We start from the raw sequence: 27,085 nt of genomic DNA on the forward strand, positions 1-27,085 counted from the left end.
TGTAAGCCGCAACACAGCGTTATATGTGCTCACACGAGCGTATATATTTGATCCCTAAATCTAACAACAAGTTGTACATAATGCCTACCTATTTATATTGATTGACTACTTACACTTAGTTGGGAATAGAGTTGATTTTAACTTTGCCGTCCTTGAAACGTCGGAGGCAATTTTAAAGTTTAAAGCATATACGCGATTAAGTAAATAAATAAAGTTGTTTCCCAGCGGTATTTACGGAAATTCAATGTAGGTAGGTACTTAGTTTTATTTACCGAAATCCGATATCGGACAGAACCCCTAGTGTAAAATTCATTAGATAGCGTGACGAGCGTTCGCGTTTGCGTTATGTCTATTTTTGTATGGGATTTTGAACAGCGCGCCAGCGGGGCGTTTTGGTAACTCAAATTCCCATACAACATAAAGCCCCCTCCACACTCGTGCGCAAATGCGTCTATTTCCGCAGACAGCGAAATCGACTCCACATTCGCGTTCGCGGCTTCGCCCGCGATTCACGCGCATAGTCTGGAGGGGGCTTAACACTTAACGCAAACGCGTACATCACGTCACGCTATAGGGACCGTGCGCGTTGGAGAGTCTGCCATCTTATGGCCTGAGTCAGAAACATATGTGCACATGTATACATTTGCCAAAGCAAGTGCTACCATCTACCGTTCTCGTCGGTACGTTTCCTTGTGCATAGCAGGTTCTGCCATCTTGTGGGCTACATCGGAAGCATAAACGACACATTTACGCCTTGCGCCAAAAATTTGACGGCTTCTATGCTGCCTCCTATAGTTCATGCACAGGGCCTATCGAATGAAATTTACACTAGGAGTACAGACAATGTGAAAACGCTCTTAAGGGGCCCACAGATTACCAATTCGCCGGACGATATCAGCCTGTCAGTTGTTCGGAGCTGTCAAATTTTGCTTTTAACTGACAGCACAGAATAAATAATAGTACTAGGTACAGAAGACTCACTCTCTAACAAAACGCATCTGTTACGATCAGGACAGATATGGCCGCTAGGTGGCGACAGCGCCACGCGCGGCTTATGGCTAGCCACCAACATTGGAGTGGAACGGATGTACTTTTAGCTACCAGTAGCAAAGCGACGAAATCGCGGAGTGAGCCACTCCTGCTGACAGGCCGATATCGTCCGGCGGACTGGTAAACAGTGGACCCCTTTATAGCGCCGTCTATCGTCTATTTGACCATTCACTACAGCTCACCTTATTATAGCTCCCGTTCTCGTCATCAAACCCGCAGTTGTTAGGCAGACTGGACTTGGCCTGGATCTTGCTAGCCTCCAGACCCAGGAACCAGACCTCGGGGTACTTGCGGACCTCCGTCCGCTCCCACTCTGAGAGCCGGTCGCCGTACATTTTGAGGGCGTCTGTGGACAAATATATAAATAGGAATAAGTAAGTCGGAGCATGGTATAATAATATACTCCGCCTGGTACTCTCTTCCCGTCTTTTCGTGGTCACGTGACTGACACAAGCCTACGTTATCATGCGACAGCGCTATATGATAATATGCGATAGCGCTATATAAAGTGGCAATGTTATTGTGACGTAGGCTTGTGTCACTCTGGGAAGAGAAGACAAAGTTTTATTAGACTATGAGTCGGAGTAAGAGCAGGGGAAACTAAGCTGTGAATAAAGGCGCGTCCATATGTTGCCGGTTTTAGGGTTCCGTACCCAAAGGGTAAAAACGGGACCCTATTACTAAGACTCCGCTGTCCGTCTGTCTGTCACCAGGCTTTATCTCATGAACCGTGATAGCTAGACAGTTGAAAATATCACAGATGATGTATTTCTGTTGCCTCTATAACAACAAATACTGAAAACAGAATAAAATAGATATTTAAGTGGGGCTCCCATACAACAAACGTGATTTTTTTGCCGTTTTTTGCGTAATGGTACGGAACCTTTCGTGCTCGAGTCCGACTGGCATTTGGCCGGTTTTTTCCAGTTAGGAAAGGCAATTATTTGAATAATTTAATGATATTATATTTTATTCATGACATAATCAAGCCCAATTATTTTACTAATTTAATTCAAGACTGAATTGGAGCAATCATCAAGACCAAAGGAGTATACGTACCTATAAGTCCTACCTGAGCAATGAAAAAGAGTCACTTTATAGAACATTTTATGAAAATTGTTACATTTCATTAATCCTAAGTACCTACACTTGTTAAATTTATGTAAGCACATATTAGCATCGGGACACAAAACTAATATTTCTGGTCCAGCAAACACGGAGCCATTATGACCTATTTTATGCACAGTAGGTATACAAAAAAATCATATTTTTACTTAAACTTACCTATTTCCCCTTTTCTGTTACGAAACTTTACGAGTACTAAACATTTGCAAAAAACTTGCCAAGTCAAAAGGTCCCTCGTAATTGGGTCGCACCCTTTGGGATTACCTAAGGGTTCAACCTTGGTTCCTTTTAAATTTATACTGAGTAATTCTTTCCTTGTCGCGTTTCCTTGAATGACCCAAATAGGGATGGTGTCTGTATTTAAAATAAATTATTTCCCATCATGCACGAAATAAAACACCAGGAAAATATTAGAAAAATTTCTATTTAATAAATCCGAAAGAAATATAAAGAGAAGGTAACTTGACCGTGACGTCATTGTTCTGTTTTATCGTTTTGACTGTTCAAAAAATAAACTCATTTGACTAGTCAGTGAACTACCCTATTGTTTTGTTTGACAAGCCATTTTCCCCATTAATTTTATAGATATTTAGGCTCTGATTTTATATTTACGTTTTATATTAATTGGAAAAGTAAGGACGCCCATAAAATGGTAAAAATTGATGAAAAGGCATTGTCGCCTTCTGTTATCAAAAGTTTCCAAAGGATAGGGCTTCTTGGATCCCGCAAGAGAATAATGACCCTAAATGCCGAAGTCAGCGCCGTACTGCATGAAAAACTGAAAATGGAGTTGATGTTTTGGATTGGCCCTCACAATCACCCGACGCCAACCCAGTTACAAATGTTTGGGCGTGGATGAAGCTTAAATTACGAGGAAATAACACTCTTAGGGCCAGTTGCACCAACCACATTTGACAGACTGATCATCGTCAGCCGGCGCGCCCCGGCGCTTTACTATGAAACTTTCCATACATAAAAATTTAGCGAACTCTTTAACGATACGAACAGTTTGGTGCAACCGACCCTTAGTATTATTGACCTAACTGAAATCTGTGCGTACGTCTTTACCTTGCATTTTAGCTGAAAATTTGGTCGAAATTATGCCCCAAAGATACCAAGGTATTATTCATAATTCAGGAGACTGGACGTTTTATTAAAAACAAAGCATGAATATGTAATTACAATACTCTCATATGCCAGTATTTGACATGATACCTCTTTACTTTTTTTCAAAGTTTTACCGGTCACGCTCTTATCGTAATAGTGTACCTTTATTTTACCCCGTTGGTTGCAGTACACAAATTTTGTTACATAACAATTTTACTAGGCACTCTAACGAGCCAAAGTTAGTCTAAAGCATTTCTGTTTCTTAATTAGATAGGGTAACTTTAAATAATTGCCATAAGGTAAAAGCACCAATGATCGACGCTGCACCAATGTTCGACATGGCACTTATGTCAAAGTAATAATATAGTTTAAGTTTGAACAACGATTTTTTTTCTTTATTCAAAATTAATTCCTGTCACTTTGACCTAAAGTACTTATGTCGAACACTGGCTAAAAGTGTCGATCATTGGTGGTTTTCCCTTATACCTATACAGGAAAACCGGAGAATAGTTCAACTAGTAAAACGTTTGTAATAGACAAATATAAAACGTTTTGCTAGTTCAGTAGGTAACTATAATAGAAACCACTCCTGCAAGGCTAAGATGGTCGGTTTTTATCATCTGTCATCAATGTCATCATACCTGTCACGTTCTAACAAGTAGGTACGTAACTGCGAGAGTGACGCATGACATGACAGGTGACAAAAATGCGACCATGATAACGTCGCTGTAGCTATTCCCGCTTTATCAAGAACTTTCAAAACTAGTGTAAAATGGTCCACGATAACGTATAATTGTTACTGCCATCAATTTCATCTTTATACTGGTTTTAAGGGTAGGTAAGGTGTGGGAATATCCCCGGCTGGGATACGACCCGACCTTGACCTTTTGAGGCATATTGTTTTAGCGAACGCGCCGTGTTGTTATTATATTTGGTTATTTGGCACTTAGTTACGATAAGTGCTTTGTGGTTCATTTATAGGCTGTCTAAATTAGTGCTAAAGTGCTTTGCAACGCATTTTTTGAGTTTGTATAAGCCTTGGAGAAAATTATATACCTACTTTAATGGTTAGGTACTAGTTTGATTTATCACTTTCTTTACATCGCTCACGAGTAATGTCTACTAGAAATATATAATACTGAAACGGCAATTTAACTGAAAACAAATGTTACTGCTATGATACTTATGATCGATATAAATATAACTTCGAAGGATATGGAAGATTGATGGGCGTATTGTGTCAGGATCAGGATGAGATGAAATTGACATAGATTTGTTAGTTCGAATCGGCATCCATATTAAAGTATGTATTTATTTTCGTTCTTTTTAACGTTTAAACTGCTTGTTCCACCATTTGAGATGCATAACCTAAGATGGTTCATATATCCACCAAATACCTGTCGTAAAAATAAAAGCAAAACCCGTCGGCCTTCTCGTTTCGTACGATACCCGCATGCCCCGGGACCCAACGTAGAACAACCTTGTTCCTGGCTCCAAGGTTGTTCAATAGTTGCCTGCAGTTCTCAACCAGCCTCGATGTGGTGACATCGGAGGTTAGAGCTAAGAGTGCCGCCTGGCTATCCGAATGGATATAGATAGTATGGTTGCCGTAGTTGCTTTGCAGATTGATTGACGCACATTCTAGAATGGCGTATAACTCTGCCTGGAATATAGAGCAAAAACGTCCTAGGTTTAAGCTAATGCTTTTCCTAGGCGCTTCACCGTATACTCCGCAACCTACTTCAGATCCGGATTTGGAGCCATCAGTGTACCACCTCAGGCTTCCTTCTTTCCACTTAATTTGACTGTTTGACCAGTCCTCCCGTTTGGGGATTTCCACTGAGTAAAGTTTGAGTGGACAAAATTTGGGTGACATAGTGTCGGATGGCATCCCAAGAACAGGAATATCGTACACTGATTCCTTAAACAGTCTCAGAGTTTGCGATAACCAATTACCTCTCCTCGCGCCCGCTATTCTAAGCATACTAGATCTCGCCTCCAATAAAAACTTATCACGTTTTATCTCAATCTGATAAAAAACATAGAATCAATCGCCTCCAACATAAAGTCACAGCGCAAAGTAATAACAACTCTATTCCAAAAATATTGGGCGCAAAATCGTGTAGTTCACATTCAGAACGAGAACCTAATTGAATAAGTTTAGGGCTAAAGGGAAAATTGCTGTTTTTACCCCCATTTCTACAACCCTCGTTTATGCGAATCGAATAGGAATGTAAAAGGCTGTATTATCCATGTTGGGTCGCATTTGGGAAGTTACAGCTTAGTAGATAATAATGTCGGCGGCCTATCATAAGATCAGGCAGATCATTAAATTCCTAGGCATATAAAACGCATTTGACTTTCATTTAAAACGTGTTTTTACGGTAGCATATCTAGTAAAAACTCAGTCGAAATTGCCAATATCTCCTGAAATTCCCTGCCTGTTTCAGCACAAATAGCGCAATAAGTAAGGGATCTAACACCTTAAGCCACGTTGAGCTCATAACAAGTAGGTCAGTGGGCCGCTTATTAATACTTCCGGTTAACTTTGCGGTACTTTTGCTGATTATAGGTATAATTCGGACAAATTGTGTTTTTTGAAAAACAAATAATAGCCACCTTGAAATGAATGTAGTATGATGCCTTTGGGTATGGTGCTTTACGCACACTAGTGTCCCATACCCTCCCCCTGACGCAACCTCCCATCTTAGCATGAAATATGACCCGGTTGACAGATTTTTTTTTTTGGGAAAGTATACAACAGGAAAAAAGTGTCAATGAAAGAAATAAGTAAGTAATCCTTATTAAATTTCTAACAAAGAAAAGTTATATTAATTTTAAGTGAACCCTGTAAACGAATTAATTCTGGAAATAGGACCTCCTCGTATCTAGTTACGAATCTCTATCTATATCATATATATACATGTTTGTAGTATTTAAATTAAATTGAATTTGTAACTTTGTTAACACGCTTAAAATGCAGTCAAATATAACACTACAAGAATACATATTATTTAACTTAATCTACTTATCAATACAAGACTTAAGGATGACTCACGTTAGACGGAGCCGTGTCCGAGCCGGAGCCTCCGGCGCGCGGTGCTTACTTTGACATGACAGGCGATCACGTGATGCTTACCATAGAAAACGAATGCGCCGGAAGCTCCGGCCGGGACACGGCCCGGTCTAACGTGAGTTATCCTTAAATCTAAACCAGCTTTAGAGCAATTTTATACGTAGATAGGTATGGGATATATTTTATTCAGTAACATTTTCTTCAAAATTGCCTGATGTTTTAAATTAGCAATGCCGTCGGAGGTGGTAATTTTGCTAAGCAACCGGGGAGGACGTCTCGTCGAATTATGTTTATAATGGTTTATAACACGTCACCGAGAATTTAATATTACTAATTGAATTGAAACCAAAGAATTACGTGAGAAATTTAGAGAGCGAGATTCTTCAATAAAGACACTAATTTCGTGAACATTCCTCAAGAATGGTGCCTGTGAACGCAACTTTTTACTTCAGCCAATTTTTTGGTTGTGATATTCTTATAAGCCTAGCCCCAAAAAGTGTCTAACCAAAACTTTTTCCCAGCATTCTCAATAACATCAAAAGAGCAGCGTTCGTAAGCGACACCATGGTGAAATAAATAAATGCTCCATCATCTCAATAAAATACCTACAACAACACTTATTTTTTGAGTTTGAAACTCTTTGCAAATTTCCAGCCTAGTTTTTTTCTATTCAGGAATCCTTTCAGCGTGTTTTTCATACTTTCCAGAAATGCTGAATCACGGCGGCCTTTGGTAGTGACGCGGCGAATAAGAAATCACTTGAGAGCGGTAAGTGGCCTGCCAAGGCTTTGGCTGCTAGCCTCTACCCTTACCGAGCATTCGCCTCGGAAACCAAGTATAAAGCGTTTCACACTGTCCGATCCGATATCGAATGTTCGACGACCTTTGGAGAAAAACAGCTACTAGAAAATGCCCTATGACATCACATTATTTTATTGTTGCATTAACTCTTTCTTTTGAATAACAAACAATAATTAAATTTAATGTTTAAAAAAATATTAAAAGGCCCGCATTTACTAAAATATAACTTGTTTTTCAGAAACAAAAACCACCGGGAAATTACTTGATATCTCGATTTTCTATATGGCGGTGTTTTCTCTCGCCCTTTTTCGGCGACTTGATAGCTAATTTTGACCAAGTGACGTCGCCTGAGAGAAAAGAACATACACACATTAGGTACCCACTGCTTACTTACTTTACTAGCATAGTTCTTTACGGATCTAAATTCCCAATACTGGGTTTGTTGAAGAGAGTCGCTATAAGCTTTGCGATTTACAGAACTCTTTAGTGGAACCGATAGCTACTACATTAAGCTCGGTAAATTGGGTTTTCAGACTATCTCGTGCTTCTATTCAGGTCTGAAGAACTGAAATTAACTTCTCTCCTTAAAAAAAGTTATTTATTTATTTATTCGTACTACCCATGCGGATTAAATGTTAGTTTATTATTCAAAATTATTGTTCCAAACCAAAGGCATATTTTGTAACGTGAAATTACTTAGAGTTAGACCAAGAGAAGTCTGCAACGATTCAGACAGCACCCGCAGTGCAAGTATTATTTTAAACGTCAAACTTCTATGAAATTATGACGTATAAATGACACTTGCACTGCGTGGGCTATCAAAATCGTTGCAGACTTTTTTTGGTCTAACTTTATATACCTACAAATATGATCATAAAAATCCTAATCATTTATTTATTTCTTGAATGCGGTACAATAAAGATGTAATAAAACAATTTTTGAACATCACATCCTGCCTGAATAGACATAGAAATATTGAGTATCATGGTATAATAATATACTCCGCCTGGTACTCCATTCCCGTCTTTTCTAGGTCACCTAACTGACACGGGCCTACGTCATCATGCGACAGCGCTATATGATAATATGCGATAGCGCTATATATAGCGGACATGTTGTTGTGACGTAGGCCCGTGTCACTCTGGGAATGGAAGACCATGTTTTATTAGACTATGTTGAGTATTACCTATAACTGTGACTAGATTCTTATGACCTATCATGCAGCATGCAAGAATAATACAGTTACGACCTTCTACTACTTACATTATACTATAAATAGGCATATAGGTAGTCTAAAAATTCTTATGATATGAATAATTTACAATAGGTACCTATATAATAAATAATAATGCATGCCGGGTCCACGAGCTGTTGACCCAGTTTGAGGCCTGATAACCAAGAGCAATCGATATCGCCTTAGATAAAGCGCCAATATTTGGCCGTCTAAAAAATAACACCAGTGATACGGCATTGTCTCATGTTGGCCAAAATAGTCGATGATATATTGTTACGAACTTAAGAGCCAACGGGAGTGGTCATTTCTCCATACAAACGTGCTCCTCGTTTTCCTCCGTGGGTTTTGAAGCTAGAGCAATGATTTTTTCAACACAGATTAATATTATCAATATCTGTGTCGGACCGTTTTGCTTTTTTTGATATTTTTGTTTTTTAAGGCGCTAGAGCCCTTCAAAAATGGCCAAAATGGCCTAATTGACTATGCCGCAATGAGAGGCGTGGCATTCAAAACTGATATCAATTAGCCAAAAAAGCAAAACGGTCCGACACAGATAATTTCATAATCATTTAGATTTCCAAATTTGGTTACGATTGGTTAAGTTTTGGAGGAGGAAACAGAGGAGTACGAAACCTCGATTTTTGAAATTTTTACGCAGGATTTTTCGCCTTGTCCTTATCGCACTACTTTTAGGTGCCGCTTCCGTTAGCGAGACGGGTATATTTACCTAAAATATTTAAAACTCAGCTCCTGTTTCGTCTTAAGGGGCCCACTGATTAACAGTCCGCCGGACGATATCGGCCTCTGTTAGTTAGAATTTTGACAGTTCCGAACAACTGACAGGCCCCTTTAGGTTAGCGGCGGTAGCACGGTCGCATTTTTATCGCTTGTCACCATGCCTGTCACGTTCTAACAAGTATGTAAGTGCGAAAGTGACGGGCATAGTGACAGGCGATAAAAATGGAACCATGCTGCGTCCGTAGAACACAGTAAATTAACCACCTTTATTCACGCTCCTTTTTTCTAAAGAACATTTGGTAAGTAGTTACCATTATTTTGGTATAACAATTACTACTGAAGATTCCAATATTATGATAAAAAATATTTTAAGGATTTTTCGTCTCTTATATTATAGTTAAGTAAAAATTAAGGTCTACCGTTTCTGCACAAGTACGACGCTGTAATTTATCTCCTTCTAACCCTATACAACAACAACAACAACAACAACAACAAGCAACAAGCAAGGACAACAATACTGACCATCAGCCATATTCGAACTTTAAGATACGTCAAATAATAGATATGGAAACGATATAGATTGGATATATCAGTGTCAAACAAGTGTCAAAAGTGACGTTTTTGTTTGTAGAAACGTCACTTTTGACACTCGTTTGGCACTGACATATCCGAACTATATCGTTTCCATATCTATTGTTTGACGTATCTTAAGGCCGTAACACACTATCGCACCGCACCAAGGTCATTGTGCGACGCACAGATAAGTAAGAGCGAGAAAGAGATATCGATTTCTCGCTCTTACTTATGGGTGCGTCGCACAATCACCTTGGTGCGGTGCGATAGTGTGTTACCACTATTAAAGTTCGAATATGGCTGTAAGTCTGATTGAATAAGTCCTCGTGAGAACCCGGAATCGAGAAACCCCGGCGGTGCAGTCACGTTGGCCACGCACGTTGGATCGATCGGCTTATTGTATGGGTTCTAGGACGCAAATAAATGTTTTCTAGCCATTACATCATTGTGGGTAAACGTAGTCTGGCTATCATTCGAAACTTGACCGAGAGTTGGCGATGGTCTACGTTTTAGTTGACCTGACCTGGGTTCCGGCAGAAAATCAGTGCTTTGCTCGAAAGAGCGAAGCGTATCACTGAGCCGTGACCCTTTTGTCCTGCTGCAACGCACAGTTTGTACCTACTTTTATAAAATTTTACTTTTGTACCTAGGGGCTATTCATAAATTACGTCATTTCAAATTAGGGGGGGGGGGGTCTGGATGACGGTAGCATGAAGTAGGAGGAAATGGGGTCATTTGAAGCATATATGATTTTTGGATGATTATAGGGGGGGGGTCAAAAATCGATGACGTAATTTATGGACAGCCCCCTACTCATTTCTATGCTATTTTCTTTTTAACTCAATTTTCTTTGTTAGTGTAATAATAAAATTATTGTTTTCTTTTTCTGTTATGATGTGTGTTATTTTATATTGTGTGTCATTGCAGCTGTCAAATAAATGATTTATCTATTTATCTAGTTTAGGCAAGTATGCTTTCGTATGATCGGATGTTCTCCTCTCATCATCTTCCTCGCGTTGTCCCACGTTGCCACGGCTCATGGGAGCCTGGGGTCCGCTTGGCTACTAATCCCAAGAATTGGCGTAGGCACTAGTTTTTACGAAAGCGACTGCCATCTGACCTTCCAACAGTTCCAACCCTGAGGGTAAACTAGACGATCGGGATTAGTCCGGTTTCCTCACGATGTTTTCCTTCACCGAAAAGCCGACTGGTAAATGTCAAATTACGAGCCGGGCTTTGAACCCGCGACCTCCAGATTCTCCGCACTCTCTTACCGCTAGGCCACCAGCGCTTCATCTATCTACATACATATACAAAAAAAACTGTTTGGTAAAAAATATACCTACTTATAGGTATGCATCTAGTTAGACTGTTTAAAGAAAGTAATGGCACTAGATACAATCGCCTTACGCTTGTAAGAAGTTTAAACAGATTTAGCTGAAGATATGCCGACGACAGCACGAGGCAACGAGGCGGGAGGCACGAGGCAAGGTGAAGGTCGGTGCAGCATGTGCACAAATTTGCATATTGTTATACGGCGCCCTTCCTATTATAGGCGGTTGCCAGTTATCGGCGCGTTCAACCCTATCTTCCTATTACAGGCGCGTTGGCCAATTATCGGTGCGTTCAACCCTATTTCAAGACTAAGTGAATAGAATAGTACCTATTGACATTCTTGCTAGAATTGGGTGCCAATATCCTGGTAGATTAGATGCTCGTTAGGGCGGTTTCAGACTTGCGTATTTGCGCGTATACGGTCGTTTCGGTGGTATGAGTTCACACGCGCGTGACATTTCCATACATTTGGTTTTTACGAGTTTACGCGCGCGTCATGGGGGTAAAAGTAACATAGTTTACTTTACTCGGGGCAAGAGTAACAGTATGAGGATTCTCTACACAAGTGTCACTCTTGCCCCAGTGTTTGTGTTACCGCATCTAACCTTATATCATTATACATCATTAGAATTGGCGCAAAGGATCTTTTTCACATTACACAACATAAGTAGGTAAATCCCGTTCATCAAGAATTCTAAATAACGTTTCAAAAGAAATTGCCCCATCCTCTTACAAAATTTAAATGTTAAGAGATATTACACGTTTTGTTGCGAAAATCTTTGAAGGAGGCGTTTCAAGAATTTCAAAGTTAAATTTATACTCGTAAGTTATTCAGAGATACTTTCCAGTTTTTCTTTTGTAGGTATTTTCATTTGAAGGTACGGTCAAGGTCAAGAACGTATAATATAAGATAATCTTATGACTAAATTGTTAATCGTAACTTAATTGTCAAGGGCGTGTGGGCCTTGGGTTGAAACTCCCGTGAGACTTTAACGTAGGTATAAAAATTAAATCGAAAATGAAGGTGTAAGGTAGCTGTTCGAGTGCCCGTCACGGTCCCAATGTCATCTCATTGCCAATAGAGGTGACAGCAGGGTGTCATCTACTGGGCAACCACTAGAACGTTTACCTTATTGAATTTAAAGCTTTATTTGAGATAAAATTTATCCATAATTACAGTAGTCGTTATTGATTTGGAGCCATATTACCCAAAGATTGATTGATTACTTTATACGAACTCGTAGGTAAGTATACGGAATTTTCCGCAGACGGATTTGGCAGCATCGACTAAATAAAAGCTTGTAAAAATAATTTCGTTGATCAAGTGGGATGCCAATGTATAATCGGATCTGTACATTTTGTTAGAAACTTCTATACAACATTTTCTCCTATTCAAAAGTATATAAAAGCGTGTATGACGTAAGCTCTGAAAAAGCTGATAGCGAACGTTTTCTCAGAAGGAAATGACTTGTAGGTATCCGCTGAACATTATGTATCCCACACAATATCGCGATTCTTGGAGATCTTCACAAATGTGGATGAATGGGAAATAAGCATTGTACGGTCTATATTTAGTCTATTTTTACATCGCCACATAAATCAAGACCAACCTAAATTAATTTTTAGCAAGCAGAAACGTCTGAGAACGATGCTATTAAGCTTAGAATAAATTTTAAAAGTGGACAAATTACTACAGAAACCGTGAGTTCAAGTCTCAACCGAGGCAGTAATTGTTCCACTTATTCTAAGCTTCAGTTACTAACCTACTAGTCCATCTAAGCTAACTCTGCACCGACTTTGACAGAAAAAAGATTGGAAGTGATGACGTCGACATCGATATTCGGTTGTAAAGCCGACCACTGACTAACAGGCCGCCGGACGATATCGGCCTGTCAGTTAACAAAAATTTGACAGTTCCGAACAACTGACCGGCCGATATCGTCCGGCGGACTGTTACTCAGTGGTCGGCTTAAAGTGCCTGAATCTAGATTTATTTTGATGTAGGTTACAGGTTACCTACATGATATCTAGTATTTTTTTAAATAGAAACAATAGGCGTGAGTGGAATTCTGAAAGATTTAACTTCATAATAGCCGAGCATACTTTAAACGAATTCCTACATTTTATTACAAAGGCATTTTTTCATTAGGTACTTTTAGCGTAAAAATAATAAAAAGTCTTTCGTGAAGGTATATGTATTTAAAGTTTAATCTTGAGTTAAAAAACACCTATATGTGATATGATAGCTGTTAGGTAATAAATTCCTGAACTAACTTAACCTAACCTTATTTATACTAAATCTTATAATTTAGCAGAAATCTTATCATGTAGCTATTATCTATTTCTTATAAAAAGAAGAATCGTAGCTTCATTTCACGTCAGTAGGTAACTTAACTAAAGAACAAGTCTTGTGTCTTTTTAACAAGCTTTTATTAGGTCGACCTGTAGGTATGTAACTAACTATGTAATGGAATCTAAGGTAACTAATTTAACCATCTTCCAAGGATCGTAGCGTCATGAACATTGGCAACTGTATGTAGTTCTGATGACAATACAATAATATGGTACTGTCGAACTGATCTGATGATGGAGACAGGAGGTGGCCATAGGAACTCTGTGATGAAACAACGCAACCTAATTGGGTCAAACAGATCACTGTGTTATGTCTTTCCTGTAGACATACACGAGAGTTAAGGGCTATAAAGGCTAATTTTCTTATTTAACCCTTATCCACGTGAAAAGGTCCTCCTTTTATTTAGAGAACTATGATAAAATCATTGCTTACATGCCCACAAGCTGTTAACTATTGCCCACAGGAGAGAAAAATGTACTGTTCGCGATAACACACTAGTTTTCTCTCCTGTGGGCAATAGTTAACAGCTTGTGGGCATGTAATAAACTTATTTACAATATTTTCTTTCAAGAGAACAAAGCGTCACACTATCAATTGATTATATGTAATGATGCTTGCAGATTTCTGTAGCTAGTCGGCAGAAAATTGCTTTAGGCAAAATGCCAATATTGTATAACATGAGCACAGTAAACATATTAAGTTAACAATGTTTACATTAAAAACCTTTACGAGGCTGCACAATGTTGGTACCTATGTTTTTTCTCTGGAACCAGTCTGGACATAGTTTTCTATATAATAGTAAAGAGAGACATGGCACGAGTGAGCGCGCACTAAAAAACACCGCAACACTAGTTTAATAAAAAGTGTCTCGATTTCGAGACGATTTCTTTTTTACAAGCTTTTATTTAGTTTCACCGTACCTGACCGTTGTCTGTAATCAAATCTTGCAAGTTAAATTTGATCCACTTCCCGGTTTCCGATTGAGCTGAAATTTTGCATACATACGTAAGTCGGGTGACAATGCAATATTATGGTGTCATCGAGCTGATCTGATGATGGAGACCAGAGGTGACCATAGGAATTCTGTGATAAAACAACGAAAGCTAATTGTGTTTGGGGTTTTTAGAATTGTCTCGATGAGAATTAATTGCCTGTGGAAAGAAAAGTACAGTCAGCGATAAAAGCTTGTACCAAAAATGAAATTTTTGCCAAAAACTTATTTATCTTCAGCCTTATTTTTTAGAGTATGCTCTACAAAAGTCAAACCTAAGGGCTCCACGAAAACCTAACCTCTATCTCATCCATTAACTCTGATGGCGTAAATGGGGCCTCACTCGGGGGTGGGGGTAGCATTGTAATGCATGTGTTGTTGTTGGAAGGGGCTCGGGGCTTCAGTAGCTACTGACCTGACGGAGTGAGGGGCCTCGCTCGGGGCGTAGGGGCAGCATTATGGTTGTCGTCTCTAGGGGGAGAAGCAGCGGCCTCTGTGTTGTTGTTCGAAGGGGGCCCGGGGCCCTCGCCGGCGCCCGCTTCTATCTGTAACTAATGATAATATATTGGTCAGAATATAATGAATAAATATATTGTTAGAGATGAATAATCTATTAGAACTAAACCAAAGAATAAGAATTTCATAAAATAAAATATACAAGGTAGTAAAATTACGTTTTAAACGCGTTAATTTGATTAACTAATATAATCTTTTAGTTCTGATACTTAGAGAATGATATTTAAAAAGGAATGAGAATTAAAACTTTGTATACCACCTGTTTTGTACCCTTATTTATGCAAATAAATATTTTGATTGATTGATTGACATTTACGCCTCTAAATAATTTTATGTTTTTGTTTTTTGTATGTTTGTGTTTCTTTCAATATTATTAGATTATTACTATGGTATTTTATGTAATTCGACATTTAGAGACTTTATACATCTCTAAGTACCTAATTGTAATACTTCAGTTTAAATTAATATATGAAGTTATATGTAGGTATTTTATAGTTTTTGATGTGTTTTTTTTGTATTGTAAAAGTGCCCTTGTGGCCTATTTGCTGAATAAATGTTGAAGTTTGAAGCTCATTGCTGTGGAAAATGTCGATATCAAAGTCGCCGACATTTTCCATGGCAATGTAGCCGGCAGCAGAGTGCAATGCAGTCGTATAATTTGAATTGAACCCGTAATAATGGCGATGGCGTATCCTCCTCCTCAGTCGTTCACTCTTGACAGAGTGGTCGTGGTTGTATGATGAGACGTATCTATCGTGGATAACGCATCCCTCCCAATGCGCCTCCACTTGCCACGGTCTTCAGCGTTACAATTGCGTATGTAGGTACCTAAAAGTATATTTTTTGCGTAATGGTGCACTATATGATCGATTTATATGATACGATGGCGCTACTAAATGGTTAAAGAAAAGAATAAGCTAAAAATGCATACAAATGTAGTGCATAATTGTCTTCCATCGTATTTTCTCGGAAACGTTCGTATTTGTCATGCTACTTCAGTCAACCTCAGTACTTTTTGTACCGAGACTGACTGAAATAGCAAGACACGTTAGTACGTTTCCGTGAATATATAATTATGCACTACATCTGTAATTAAGCCCCCCCCCCCCCTAGCTACGCCACTGGGTCATCATCATCATCTTAGCCTTTATCCCATATCCTAGGGTTTGGGGTCGGCTCTCCGTATCATTTTGCGCCATTCTTCTCTATTTTGCGTCATGTCAGGGCTTGCGCCTATCGTCCTCAAATCTTTCGACACTGTGCTCATCCATGTCGTAGGGGGGCGGCCTCTGCCCCTCCTATTTTCGGGTATGTCATTTAGGGCTCTCTTAGTCATGTGGTGGTCGTCTCTTCGCATTACGTGGCCAAACCAGCGCAGTCGGCTCTCGCACATTTTTTCGGCAATAGGTGCAACCTTGAACGTTCCCCGGATATGATTATTCCGGACTCGGTCCATCAGCGTCACTCCTCCTGCCCATCTGAGCATGCGCATTTCTGTGCAGTGCATTACGTGCTCTTCCTCCTTACGCATTGGCCAGCATTCTGCTCCATACAGAAGCGCCGGACGTACAGCTCTTTTGTAGACGTTACCTTTTACTTGGATTGGCATTCGAGCATCACACAGCACCCCTGTTAACGCTCTCCATTTTTGCCAACCTGCCTGGATCCTGTTTTCTATGTCTGCTTTGGTGTTCAAGTCACTTGTTATTATCGATCCAAGGTATTTGAATTTGGTAACTTTATTGATCGGGATATTATCTACTAGAGGTGATGGTCTATCCACAGGCGAGCCAGAGAGATTGCAGCACATGTACTCGGTTTTCTTGCGGCTTATTCTGATTCCCTTACTTTCGAGCCGGTTGCACCACTGGGACAACTGATCTTGTAGGTCATCAAAGGTCTCTGACACGAGCACTATGTCATCAGCGTATAATAATGACCAAGGAGCTGGTCGCTGCAGATCTTCGCTCACAAAGTTCATGACCGTATTGAACAAAAGTGGACTCATGGTTGAACCCTGGTGCACTCCTACCTTAACCTGGAAAGCTTCGCTCAAGCCTGCGGGGCTGCGCACTCTTGTGGTAACGTTGTGGTACATATCTTTTATTAGATTGTAAGGTTCGAGTAATTTAAAACTAACTTTTATTACAATTTTTATAATTATTTAACATTTTTACAATTGGTAATACTGACAATATTTTTAATGAAGGTAGTTTGGGAGTAAAAAATAAAAAAATATAGAAGACGGGTAGAAGGCAGTCAGTTAGTTCGGGGCGTTCAAGAATGTAAAAGAGGTCGAGAAGAAAGAAAATAAATGTTAATTGTGGATTACCAGTACAACTGTGTTTTATTAAGGAAGATTCTAACAAGTCAGAAGCGGAAGAACCAGCGCTAACGAACGTAAGTACACCTGATACTCAAATAATGGAAAAGTGAAAGTTTAGAACAGTGCACATAGGCACAAGGAAAAAGTTGTATTTCCGACTATCATATTGTTATATTATAGTAGTATTACATATAACTACAAGTATTACGAGTACGAATGCGTATAACGTTGTTGTTTTAATGTCGTTAAGAGGTAAAAGTATAAAAAAAAAAATCATATGAAGTCGGTAAAATACAACCGTATTGTAATGTATTGTAACGTCGAAAATGTAAATAGCTATGAATAGATTTTGTTTACTTATTTAATCTTAAGGCTTATTCGGTCAACGGTACGACATATTTTGTGTTTGATGTATTCAGTTTTGAATTACAGATAATAATATTTTAGTATCTAGTTAAATGGTTGCATAAAACAGGCAGGGACATATTGTATTTAAACGTGGCTCATGCTTTTATATTTCCAAGTTCCAGAAAATGGGTGATGCGGCTGAAAATGACCGCAATGGAGGCAATCGCAGGCTATTGACTCCATTGCGGCATGAGCACAATGAGACGGTAGACAGACGCTCCCGAAGCCGGACGCATGTGAACAGGCGCAGTCGTAGTCGCGTGAGCAGGCGCAGCAGGAGTTCTAACCGCCGTCGCTTACAAGATCGGGAAAGAGAACTGGACATCGAACGCGAACGCGTACGTCGGTTGGAACGTGACCTGTTACGAGAGCGCGATGAAGACCGTAGGAGACGCAGCGAACGCACCAGCCGTCGCTCCAGCTTTGAGAGGAGCTTACGCCACAGTCGGCCTCGCAGCACTGAGCCAGCCGAGCGACCGAGTCGACATCCTAGCAGAGATAGGATCGAGCGGCGAAGCCGACGTCCTAGCACTGCAAGGAACGAGCGTCCGAGTCGCATAAGTGAGCCCAGCCGCGACCGACACACTCAGCAACCAGAGCCGTATCGACAGCGGGATCGTCACCCGAGCGGGGAGCGTCGAGAGATAAGGTCACGTAGTCCTGTATTTTCTAGTAAAGATATTGTAGGCATTATTCAGTCACTGAAGAGTGGTCAATCGTCGCATGCTGTAAACCAGAGTACACAAATGAATATTAAAGGTTTGGATTATAAAAATATCGTACCGGAGTTTGATCCTTCCGCGAAAAGCCAACGTATTGACGTTTGGCTACGGAAAGTTAACGAATGCGCCTCTGTTTACAACTGGGACGAAAAAACCACTGTTCATTTTGCGATGCAAAAACTCCGGGGCCTGGCCAAGACCTGGTATGAGAGCCAGAGCTCTATTTTGTTCACTTGGCCAGAGTGGCAAGAAAAACTTACTGCCTCATTTCCATGCGACCAGAACTATGGTCAGTCCCTGGAGGAGATGCTTAGACGACGTAGTCGATTTAACGAGCCAATCGAGGTCTATTTTTATGAAAAACTTGCTCTTTTAAATAACTGCGATATTAAAGGAAAACGGGCGGTTGAATGCCTAATTCACGGAATTGCGGATAAAACTACTAAATCTAGTGCTTTGGCGCTCAGGTGTACTGAACCGGAGGCTCTATTACAGTTTCTAATGAGCAATAAAGAAACATATTTGCCTCAATATGCACCTTTTAAAAATAAAGCTTCTAATGGTGCACCTGGTTCAGTAGATAGCAACAAAACAAATAGGCCTCCTACCAAATCCACCCCCAGCTCGAGCACTAACGGCATATATTGTTTTAACTGTAAAGAAAAGGGGCACCCTTACTTACAATGCCCGAAACCCTTGCTTAAGTGTAATCAATGTAATAAAGTAGGGCACTTAGTCGAAAATTGTTACTTGAAAGAAAAATCTACAAATTCAGACACGGCGAAGACTGTAATGTGTGTTTCAAGTGAGAAGCCAAACGAGAAATATTTCAAGAATATAACTGTCAATGGCTTGCCAATGGATGCATTTGTAGATTTTGGCAGTGAGGTGACGGTATTGAAAGAATCCACTCTCCCGCTATTGAATGTTACTCACGATGGAAAATCAGCTGTATTGACAGGTTTTGGGGATGGTCTGGTAGAGGCATTAGGATCCGTCCTTTTAAAATTGTCTATCGACGGAGTAGATGCGACCGTTAAATGTAAAGTTGTAAAAGACCACCTATTGAATAGGCCTATTTTGGTTGGTCAATCGTTCACTGAACAACCGCATATTCTTGTTATTAAGGACTCGACCAGGTTACTGTTTTATAACATTGGCGTCGAAATACCTAGCCATGACCCGGACTCCGACAACGAACATTGCGTTAGGGTTAGCATAAAGAATCACAGTATTTTACACGGTATGGCTAATGTGAAGGCCGTTTCTGAGCCCAAATTTACAGGAAATATATTCTTAAGCACCAAACTCATAGGAAAACCAAATCAACAGTTCGTCGTAAGTGGGGGAGTTTACCCTGTTAAAGATGGTAACTTAAATGTCGTAATTACACCTTTAACAGTCCCGTGCTTATTACAGAAAAATGCAGTGTTTTCCCGCGGAGAAAGGGTAGAATTAGTAAATCGTATAGTCGCGCATTCAACTGAGATGCTCTCACCAAATGGTAAGTCAAGTTCTAATCCTACATGCTTAATAGCTGATCCGATAGATGTTAACCAGATAAGTGTAGGCGAAACGGTGTCGGAATCAGATAAACTTAAATTAATGGATTTACTCGAAAAGTACAAACATTGTTTTGCATATAACCTGTCGGGTTTAGGTTGCACAGACTCTGCAGCAATGACTATCGAGTTGAATAGTCAACGCCCGGTGGTATACAGGCCCTATAGACTATCCTATCATGAAAGGGAAAAAGTCCGAGGCATGGTAGACGAGATGCTTGAGGCCGGGATAATACGTGAGAGTGTGTCTAGCTATGCGAGTCCTATTATTCTGGTTAGGAAGAAGGATGGTAAAGTGCGTCTCTGCGTTGACTATAGGATGTTAAACTCCCTTACCGTGAAGGAGAGGTATCCCATGCCCATAATAGAAGACGAAATAGCTCGTCTATCCGGTCAGGCCTGGTTTGTGACCCTAGATTTGATGTCAGGTTACTACCAAGTGCCCATTTCTGAACAGTCGAAACATCTGACTGCATTTGTCACGCCGGACGGCCAGTACGAGTTTAACCGTATGCCGTTCGGCCTGGCAAATGCACCTGCTATATTCCAGAGGATGATGAACCAGGTCCTAGGCCCGATCCGGTTTGAAAAGGCTACAGTATATATAGATGACTTGTTGGTGTATGGCAAAAGTCCTCAGGAGTGTCTCAATCGGTTAGAGGAGGTCCTGCAACTTCTAGACAAAGCTAACCTGAAATTAAATCTTTCGAAATGCAGTTTCTTGCGAAATAAGATAGAGTATTTAGGCTATGAAATTGATGCAGAGGGTATGCGACCAGGGAAGGCCAAAATACAATCAGTAGTTGACTTTCCATGCCCAGAGAACGTTCATGGTGTTCGCCAGTTCATAGGACTGGTTAGTTATTTCAGAAAGTTTATTTACGGTTTTGCTCAAATCGCATATCCTCTGACTAGACTGCTAAAGAAAGATGTAGCCTGGCAGTGGGACAAAGAACAGGAGGATGCATTTCAAATGCTTAAATCTAAATTAATTGAACGTCCCGTGCTAGCCATATATGATCCGAAAGCAGAGACTGAGCTCCATACAGACGCCAGTCGGCTGGGGGTAGGCGGCATCCTATTGCAGCGTTACCAACCGAATGATAGCTTTAGGCCAGTAGCTTATTACAGTCGGCAGACGACCCCTGAAGAGAAAATTTTTCACTCGTATGAGTTAGAGACGTTGGCGGTAATTTGTGCTTTAAAAAAGTTTCGAGTGTATCTGTTGGGCAAAGAGTTCAGGGTCGTTACCGACTGTAGTGCGCTGCGGTCTACTTTTGAAAAACGGGATCTCATACCCCGCATAGCCAGATGGTGGTTGGCTTTCCAGGAGTTTAACTGCTCCATAGAGTATCGAGCTGGAGTTAAAATGTCCCATGTGGACGCGCTGTCAAGAAATCCTATCATTGATAGTGAAACGGAAAACATTGATCCATACCCAGCGGTGATGGCCATAAGTGATGAAGACTGGTTGCTTACTCTGCAGCTAGGAGATAGTGAGTTACACAGGATTCGAGGTATTCTATGTAGCGGGCTTGATGAGAAGGGACTCGAATACATCAAAGATAACTATGTAATCAAAGATAATAGGCTCTTTAGGTGTATTGAGGGAGACAAAGATAATTTACGATGGGTTGTCCCGAAGGGCGCGAGGTGGCAGTTGTGTAGGCTAAATCACGATGAGATGGGACATATTGGTTACGAGAAAACTTTAGAAAGGATCAAGAAGACTTATTGGTTTTCAAAAATGTCCCGATTCGTCCGAAAATATGTAAATGCGTGTATTGAATGCGCTTACGCAAAACATAATCACAGCAATCGCGAAGGGCTCTTACACCCTATTGAAAAAGTGGCAAAGCCATTCCATACCCTACACATCGACCACCTCGGGCCTTTCGTTAAATCAAAGCAGGGGCACACCCATATTTTAGTTGTGGTCGATTCTTTCACTAAATTCGTTTTCATCAAATCCGTTCGCAACACAAAAACACAAAATGTGATTAAAGTTTTAGATACGATATTTGATACCTTTAGGGCACCGGATCGATTAATTAGTGACCGTGGTAGTAGCTTTACATCCCATGCCTTCCGCAAGTTCTGTCAGGATAGGGGTATCAAACACGTGTTAAATGCAGTAGCGAGTCCAAGGGCGAATGGACAAGTAGAACGCTACAACCGTACCATATTGGACTCGTTAACTGCATCTAACCTCTGTCATAATGAAAAAGATTGGGATACCAAATTGGGAAAGATTCAATGGGGTTTGAATAACTCTGTTTAGAAAACGACGGGTAGGGCACCGTCGGAGATAATGTTTGGCACGGCAATGTTAAGTGAAGCTACACCGATACTTAATGAGCTAGCTGATGTAGTGCGCCATGACCTTGATGTAGATACTATAAGGGATCAAGTAAAGACTAGAATTGACTCTGAACAGGCTAAGCAAAAACAACGTTACGATAAGGGTAGACGACCTGCTCCTACTTACGATATCGGAGATCTAGTTAAAATTACTAAGACTGTTTTTCAAAATAAAGGAAATAGCTCTAAGTTACTACCTTCTTTTGAGGGGCCTTACAAAGTAGTTAAATCTTTAGGAAATGACCGGTATAAAGTTGCTCCGATTCCCGGCTTTGAGGGAATGAAGAATAGACGCAAAACCACCGTAGCCACTGATAGAATGCGGCCGTGGATACATTTACCTGCATTAGAATTAAATGAAGACGATGATGTCGCTGATGATCTTAATTGTAATGAAGACGCGAATGAAATGTCAGATTAATATATTTTATACAATTATGTACTTAGAGGATTCTCTGTTGTTCCAGGTCAAGGGCGAGAACAGAATGGTTTGCACCTTGACGATGAAAATGCTAGAATTGATTGGTTCGCTAAATTGATATGGCCAGTGGGTAAACCTTGAGAATTGATTGGTTCAAGGAATGCTTATTGGTAAAACCTCGAGAAGTGATTGGTTCGAGGTTTCGTGTAAGTCCCTCGAGAAGTGATTGGTTCGAGGTTTAGTGTAAGTCCCTCGAGAAGTGATTGGTTCGAGGTTTAGTTTAAGTCCCTCGAGAATTGATTGGTTCGAGGTTTAGTGTAAGTCCCTCGAGAAGTGATTGGTTCGAGATTTAGTTTAAGTCCCTCGAGAATTGATTGGTTCGAGGTTTAGTTTAAGTCCCTCAAGAATTGATTGGTTCGAGGTTTATTTAAATCCCTTGAGAAGCGATTGGTTCGAGGATAAAGCTTAAGTTTCTCGAAAATAGATTGGTTCGAGGTTTAATAAATCATGTAAAAGTTAAATATGTCGAGTAGTTTGACGTAATTTTATACTAGCGTAAATATTAAACTCAAATTCAAATGTAGGAGGAGAAATTGTTATTGTTAATTTTGCGAATGAAACCCAAGAGTAGGTTTAGTATATCATATTGCAAATGTACTAATGTAGTACTTACCAAATTAATGTGATAATAAAATAAAATGGTTTTGTTATTAACTGAACTAACTGACCGAATGTAAGGTTCCACCAGGCGCGTGTATGGGGACCATACACGACGTCAGGATGGTCGAATGTAAGGTTCGAGTAATTTAAAACTAACTTTTATTACAATTTTTATAATTATTTAACATTTTTACAATTGGTAATACTGACAATATTTTTAATGAAGGTAGTTTGGGAGTAAAAAATAAAAAAATATAGAAGACGGGTAGAAGGCAGTCAGTTAGTTCGGGGCGTTCAAGAATGTAAAAGAGGTCGAGAAGAAAGAAAATAAATGTTAATTGTGGATTACCAGTACAACTGTGTTTTATTAAGGAAGATTCTAACAAGATCAATGTACTGTTCAGGTACAAAATGTGCTCTCAGTGCTGCCCATATCAGGTCTCTCGGTATACGATCAAATGCTCTTTCCAGGTCAATAAAGCTGAGATGTAGATCTTTTTTGAGAGTTTTGTACTTCTGTAAAAGCATTTTGATGGAGTGGATCGCATCAATAGTTCCCACGCCCCTAGTAAAGCCACATTGGTTTGGTGTTAATGCAATCAAGTGATTTAATTTATTAACAATAAGAGTTTCCCAAATTTTTAACGTATGTGAAGTTAACTTTACGGCTCTATAATTTCCGCAATCTGCAGCGTCTCCTTTGTTTTTATAAATAGGAATGATCTCATTGTTTCTCCACATATTCGGCATTCTACCACTTTCTATGATAGTTGTGAAGAAGTTCGCCAGCCAGATTGCACCTGTATCGCCAAGTTTTTTCCAGAGTTCTATCGGAATTTCATCCGGCCCCATCGATTTATTGGTTTTCGCTCTTCTGATAGCATTTTTTACCTCCTGGGGTGTTATCGCCTCAATTGGGCCAGCAATGTAATTTATGGACTCTGACATCCTTTCTCGTGGAAACTCTTCATTCAATAAGGTGGAATAGTATTCTTGCCAACGTATGTTTATTTCTTTATCTTTGGTTATAAGTCTACCATCTTTATCTTTTATGTATTTATTTGATTTTATATCTTTAGTTTGATTATTTCTATATTTGGATAATTTGAAAATATCTTTATCATTGGTTGCATTCTCCAAACGTTTATAAAAGTCCTCCCGAGATGAAGCTCTAGAACATGCAACTAGTTTTTTGGCCTGGTTCTTACTTTCCGCATATTTCTTACGGTCTTCTTCTGTGTGAGTACTTTGCCATGTTTTAAAATTTACCTTCTTTTCTTTAAGTTTCGTCTTTACCTCATCGTTCCACCAGCCAGTTTCTTTAGTCGTCGGTGGTTTGCCCCTGGTAATGCCAAGGTGTTGTTTAGCAGATTTCATAACCCGTTCGTGTAGTTTGTTCCAGGTTTCGTTAGGGTCCTTTCCTGTACTGTCTGACGATTTTAGGTAGGTCTCAACTGTTATCCGAACTTCGTCACCTTGTGGTTTGTCCAAGCTATACCACTTGACACGCGGCGTTGGTCTAGTTCTTTTCCTTAGGTTACCAGAAGGATATTGCAGACATGTTACTAGTAAGCGATGCTGTGTCGTAAGCGGCTCTCCCGGGATAACTTTGCAGTCTTTACAGTATTTGCGCATCGATCTATTAGTGAGGAGGTAATCTATTTGGGTTGCAGCACGACCGCTTTTGTATGTGATCAGATGTTCGTCCCTTTTCTTAAAGTGTGTATTGATTATTGGCAAGTCGTACGTAGCTGCGAAGGCCAGGAGCGTTTCCCCTTGGTTATTTAGGTTTCCATATCCGTAGCCTCCGTGTATTTCTGTATAGGTGTCACTTTCTCGCCCGACGTGTCCATTGAAGTCTCCAGATATAATCATGTGTTCATATGGAGGTATAGTTTGTATTAGGTCACATAGTTTTTCCCAAAAATGGTTCTTCTCTTCTGCAGAACATCCTGTCTGTGGGGCATATACAGATATTACATTAAGGCATGTAGGGTCCATCGCGAGCTTCACTGCGATGATGCGGTCACTGCATCGGTTCACATTTATAATCCTTTGTTTGAGGTTTTCATTTAAGACTATGCCCACTCCGTTTCGTGTTGTAGAGGAGCCGTGATACACAAGTTGGTAGTTTTGCCCAATATCCCTAGACTTCGATCCCTTCCACTTCAGCTCTTGGTATGAGTGAAAAATTGAATTGCCTTAAATCTCTCGCAACGCTAAAAAATAATTCATACTTGAATAATTTCTCATTCCTTCCATCCATTGCTTGCTCATTTTTCAATGTAGGTCTCGCCATACTACTTTGCATCTCCATAACAAAAAAAATGTTCTAGGATTTAATATGGGTACCTACTTTATGGCGAAACCACGTAATGCGGAACTCATCATTGATAAGCATTTAAAATAGGTCATTTAACTAACACGATAGAGCATGCGACAATCTGATAAAAAACTTTTTAAAACTAGTTTTAAGACTTAAAATTTCATTTAAATTTTAACTTTACGCCCCTGTAATAAGGCTATATTTACTTTGACATGATTAAACAAGATACGACCTCGTAAAAGATAATTCAGGTAGTGATCACGCGACATATCTGGTAACAGTGGAAACTGTACCTTATGACTGTAGCTACTAAGTCGAAGATCGATACTGGAGATAAATAAAGGGTTTAATGAAATTAACAGGAAGCCGTGATTTATGGCACACGTAAGTTTAATTTTTTTTTTATACCTAAGAGCCAAAATGTGAGGATTTTTATTGTATCCTCAATCAAATTTGTTTGTCTGGGGGGCGGATTTTTGATCCCCCCCCCCACTCCCCCGATACTATAGCCTCCGCCTGCAACTAAAGGATGACTCACGTTAAGGGGCCCACTGATTAACAGTCCGCCGGACGGTATCGGCCTGTCAGTTAGAACAACATTTTGACAGTTCCGAACGAAACTGACAGGCCGATACCGTCCGGCGGACTGTTAATCACTGGGCCCCTTTAGACCGGACCGTGTCCGGGCCGGAGCTTCCGGCGCATCGTTTTCTATGGGAAGCATCACGTGATCGCCTGTCATGTCATAGAAAAGTAAGCTCCGGAAGCTCCGGCCCGGACACGGCCCGGTCTAACGTGAGTCATCCTTAACTATGGTTTATCAACATTTCAGATAATTTTAAATGTGTCTGATGTAAAGCCCTAAGGGTAACTAGTGAAGAATGCCGATAGGATAGGGGATTAAATACTGATAAAAGTAAATAACTCGAGTTTTGCTTCAAAATTCGTCTAAAATACGGATGAGGAGTAAACTTTGCTCTTTCTGGACGAGTTTTCGATGGACCTTAATTACTATAAAAGACGAGTTCGGGGAGAAAAGTGGCCCCAAAATAGAGTTTCTATTCAAGTTGTCAATTCTACTGATATTGTACATATATATACAATTTATATTTGTATTTAGATGTTTTCACGGAAGAACACTTTCTGCTGAGAGTGATAAAGGAAGGACACTATGTACAAACTATGTACAACAACTTATTATTAAGCAAAGTTGTAAGGATTTTGACGATTAAAACTACAGTGACGTAACACGATCAGCCAAAACATAACTGCCCTCAGGAAATAGGTCAAAGTATCGTTCACAGTAATGATTGATTAGGGGACACTTTACGGCCCCTAAAACAGTAAAGCCTCTTTGCACAGGTTAAAATACTGCAAATATCGTATTTTCCATCCCCTTA

The 27,085-nt window shown here is 40.0% G+C and overlaps 1 protein-coding gene across 3 annotated transcripts in view; it reads right to left on the reverse strand.

The window, feature by feature from the left end:
- Positions 1-27,085, reverse strand: part of LOC134790947 (dual specificity tyrosine-phosphorylation-regulated kinase 2) — a 93,836-nt gene that overhangs the window by 37,278 nt on the left and 29,473 nt on the right. For all 3 annotated transcript variants that reach the window (XM_063761970.1, XM_063761969.1, XM_063761971.1), the window contains exons 2-3: positions 14,799-14,934; positions 1,233-1,396 (exon numbers count right to left, since the gene is read on the reverse strand). In XM_063761970.1, coding sequence (XP_063618040.1) covers positions 1,233-1,396; positions 14,799-14,934 — 300 coding nt within the window. The remainder of the gene's footprint in view (positions 1-1,232; positions 1,397-14,798; positions 14,935-27,085) is intronic.

The sequence above is a fragment of the Cydia splendana genome, chromosome 5 (genome assembly GCF_910591565.1).
Source record: "Cydia splendana chromosome 5, ilCydSple1.2, whole genome shotgun sequence".
Classification (NCBI taxonomy): domain Eukaryota; kingdom Metazoa; phylum Arthropoda; class Insecta; order Lepidoptera; family Tortricidae; genus Cydia; species Cydia splendana.